The sequence below is a fragment of the Salvelinus sp. IW2-2015 genome, linkage group LG13 (genome assembly GCF_002910315.2).
Source record: "Salvelinus sp. IW2-2015 linkage group LG13, ASM291031v2, whole genome shotgun sequence".
Taxonomy (NCBI): Eukaryota; Metazoa; Chordata; class Actinopteri; order Salmoniformes; family Salmonidae; genus Salvelinus; species Salvelinus sp. IW2-2015.
The window spans coordinates 38976685-38980903 of NC_036853.1; the positions used below are offsets into that span (position 1 = coordinate 38976685).

The 4219-nt window shown below is 43.8% G+C and overlaps 1 protein-coding gene across 2 annotated transcripts in view; it reads right to left on the reverse strand.

The window, feature by feature from the left end:
- Positions 1–554: 554 nt before the first annotated feature.
- The window catches only part of LOC111971512 (transmembrane 4 L6 family member 1), a 23745-nt gene continuing 20080 nt past the window's right edge, over positions 555–4219 (reverse strand). Inside the window, exons 2-6 of one of the 2 annotated variants that reach the window (XM_023998325.2) lie at positions 3149–3351; positions 2775–2951; positions 1857–1928; positions 1115–1257; positions 555–791 (exon numbers count right to left, since the gene is read on the reverse strand). In XM_023998325.2, coding sequence (XP_023854093.1) covers positions 593–791; positions 1115–1257; positions 1857–1928; positions 2775–2951 — 591 coding nt within the window. In that variant the 5' untranslated portion in view covers positions 3149–3351 and the 3' untranslated portion in view covers positions 555–592. Of the gene's footprint in view, positions 792–1114; positions 1258–1856; positions 1929–2774; positions 2957–3148; positions 3352–4219 lie in introns of both variants that reach the window. The other variant, XM_023998324.2, reaches the window with a different exon arrangement.

The following is a 4219-nucleotide window of genomic DNA, read 5'->3' on the forward strand; positions in this document are numbered from 1 at the left end:
GTAGACTTAAGACATAAAAAATACTACAGTTCCGGTCTGTATTATACACACATTCATTCAGTGTATTTCTAATACAGTGCTTTGAAATGAATACTATAAATTAACTGAACTTTCAGACAGGTATCTCTCCCTCATACAGGGATGAGACAGCATTCGCTTATTAATCACACTTTCTGATTAGAAACTGGCCCCAAACTGGCCCAGGGACTATGTAGGATACGAGGAGAGGAAGTTGAACTATTGAGATGCGCCCCCAGGAGTGTTTGGAAAGCAATGTTAAACAGATGGCATTGTACACGCTCCTGGCGTGTATCGTATGTGTGTGCATGTGTCTTATGTGTCATATCATGTGTATGCACATCAATCTTATGTTATATGCATGCGTGTGTATGTATAATTTACATGCGTGTGTGTCAAATTTTGTGTGTGTGTGCAGGTGTGTGTGTGTGTGTGTGTGTGTGTGTGTGTGTGTGTGTGTGTGTGTTGTGTCTGTTCCTTTTTTTTTTTTGTTTTTTTTTCCCCTTCCTGGCGCGCCCCCCCCCCCCGGTTGGGGGGGTTTTTGTGTGTGTGTGTGTCTCATCTATGTGTGTGTTTAGGCATTGAGGGTGTAGTCCTGCTTGTAGCAGCAGGGTCTGCAGACAGCTGTCACCAGCCCATTGATGACCTGCAGGACACATATGATGAACTCCAGCCCACTGAGGCCCAGCAGGATGGACATCAGGGTCACGTTCCACTCTACAACGCTGACAGGCTGCAGGCACTTAGACCACGTGTGCTTCTCCATTAGGTACCTGTGGACAGACACAGAAAGAGGGAAATTCAATTAAAGTTGTGTATATTGCCGTCTGTATTGCAGTTTGATATTAAATAGGGTTAAGAAGCTGTGACTCACTCGACAGGATGTTATTTCATAACGCACACACACACACACAATAGGTAATGGACACACACACACACAACAGAAAATTAACTCCAAATCAAAAACAGAACAGCACAGACACACACACTCACAGAGGATTTGTTTCCAATGCATTTTGGCACCTAAAAGAAACCTACATAGCTAGAATATTTCCAGAACAATTAGCATTTCCTGTGAGAAGAGGGTGAAACTAACCTTCCTCCCTCATTGGCGAAGGGATAAGACCATCCCAGAGCAGTGAAGCACTGAGGTCCCTCCAACATGGCCATGGCTGAGATGATGAAACAGTATCCCGAGCCGGCCAGACCCACTAGAGCTGCCATTACCGACCCACACATCTATATAATACACATACTGTACATTAGTATATAAATATACACACTCACAAACTCTCTATCCTTAAAAAAAAAACTCTCACACACACACGGTTCAAGCCTGCCTGTTAATCCCAGATCAACAGCATAACAATCCCCCTGGGAGTAGTGTGTGGTTGTGTGAGGAGAAATGTTGGCTTATCACTGTTACAAACCGACACAGATAAGGTTCAGCTCCTCTCCCTGGCCCAGACGCTTTGTACTCCCTGATGGTGAAGCCTCCTTCACATATCCTTCACATAGTGTACCCCCTAATAGTGTTACAATGGCCCCTTTGTATGATTAGCTAGGCATAGCCTACCTTTCATGAGTCTTAGCTTAGCATAGTCCCTCACAGTGTTAGAATAGTCCTTTGTACCATCTGTACTTTTATTAATAGGATCAAAGCCTTGTGTAACAAACCAAATAACATCCACTAACCTACTTTGACGGTTTACAAKAAAAACAAACAAAAAAACCTGAGCTGAAGAACACATCAAGGCGGACCTGTCACCGTTGCTTTTTGCACAGTAATAGAATCACTGGCTGAAATCACAATAAGTAACCAAAGCATCAGTCCTCACCATGAAGCTTTCATTCCAACAGCAGCCTGTACACTTCCCCAGGCTGATGAACACTCCAGCAGGCAGGAACATCTACAGAGACACACAATTCGGGAGATCTCAGGGTCTGTCACAGTATGACATTTCAGAGTATACCATCTATATAAAACAATATCCTCGAGACTGCTATGTGTTGATTTTAATCACGTTGAGTGCATCTAAAGTGTCAGTCTTGCCCAGTATCGCACTGCGCAATGTGGACCACAATGTAAATAAGCCTACAGGCTTTATAGTGTTTTTATCTTCAATAATTTGTTGTGTGTGCGATGTTAAATGCGAACATTTAATTATCTAATCAATCAAGAGCTCTGTGGTTGTAGCACTGTACAACCATCGCTGAATAACAAAAATATGGTCCGTAGAGCATTTTCATAAAATGGTGGCTAATTCCTACAATGGGTTTCTGGAAAAATCCTCCAAAAGAAGAAAGTAAAACTCCTGGGGTAGCATGTCGGAGGAAGAGCTGACAACCGTTTTCCTTTGTCTCCTATAGTATCTCCACAGTAAGGAAAACAGCCATGAGGCAAGTCCCCATTATCAGAAAGGTAAACACACACACATACAGGATACAGATTAGCCACACACTCAAACTGCCCTCTTACAAAAACAGCACAAGATACATTCATTGTCAGTGTTTGCACCTGTGTCAGATTACCACCTGTTATTATCAGAAAGGAAATACAAGACCAAAAGAATATATATACACAAGACTAACTGTTACAAGACCAACTGGTTTGACCATTGAAAGTTCTCTTTATATTTATATTTTAATCAACCATTCATTCCCTGAACAGCCTGTAAATCTGACCCATAAACCATCAACTCGATAATACTACTGTAGCCTGTGTAGTAACAATAGAGTAACATATAGCTACTCACCAACACACCTCCCCCTCCGATTCCCATCATGAACCAGATCAGCCTGGACAGTCTCTCCTGTTGGACATACTGGATCTCTCCTCCAGGGAAGAACAGCAGGATGTTGGCCATGATACAGCACACAGCCAGGGGCAGAAGGGCAAAGCCCAGCGACCGCGCAAAACCTATGGAGCACATCTGCCCTACCACACAGGATGAGGAGGAATGGAGAGAAGTAGAGGTGTGGAGCACCAGAGAGGAGTGGAGCGGTATCACCAGGGGGAGAGGAATGGAGAGTAACAATGGAGAGAGAGAGAGAAAGAGAGAGAGAGAGAGATATGAAGGTCTGGGGTCTGTTCACAGCTTTAATCAAGGAAGGAAACTGAATGGTTTACCTAGTGTGTAGGGTTTTAGCTAAACCCTCCACCTCCTGCCAGTCACACTGAGGCTGATCACGCAACCAGTTCCGTTTTACGGCGAGGGGCTGAGTGGAGGGGTTGCCACAGGAAGAGTGAGAGGTGAGTGTCTTGAGCCCTAACCAATCCCTCAGGGCCTGCAAGTGATTCAGCAAGAAAAACGGTGACAAATCCCTCAGGAACTGGGAGGGGTGATGAGAGGGGGAGAAAGAAAGAGAGAGTGGGGAGGGACAGAAAGAGAGGGCGCGAGTAAGAAAGACAGACACATACACATAGTGATAGAGAGTATGTGTGTCTATTTTCCACACCCACCCCAATCTGAGAGGCAGAGGTAGTTGGGCTGGGCAGCTGGGCCCCAGACTGCATTCAAAACCTGCTACTTCAGAGACAAAAGAGTCTCTTTCCATGTTTTGTGAAGAATCTGCACAAAAATTTTCTGGATTACGCTGCACTCAACATCCACCCTTCCTTATGAGCCTACTCCCCTATGGCAGGGGCAGCAAACAACCTGGCAACGTTAACCAACAAGTCAACTGACCATCACAAAGAATATACAGTGCATTCAGACCCCTTGACTTTTACCACATTTTGTTACGTTACAGCCTTATTCTAAAATGGATCAAATCAAATCAAATCTACATCAATGTACTACACACAATACCCCATAATGACAATGTGAAACAGTTTTTTAGAAATGTTTGCAAATGTATTACACATTAACAACAGAAAAAACCTTATCTACAAAAGTATTCAGACCCGTTCATWTYAGACTTGAAATTGAGCTCAGGTGCATCCTGTTTCCATTGATCATCCTTGAGATGTTTATACAACTTGGTTAGAGTCCACCTGTGGTAAATTCAATTGATTGGACATGATTTGGAAAGGCACAAACCTGTCTATATATAAGGTCCCACAGTTGACAGTGTATGTCAGAGCAAAAACCAAACCATGAGGTCGAAAGGAATTGTCCGTAGAGCTCGGACACAGGATTGTGTTGAGGCACAGATATGGGGAAGGGTACCAAAACATTTCTGCAGTATTGAAGGTCCC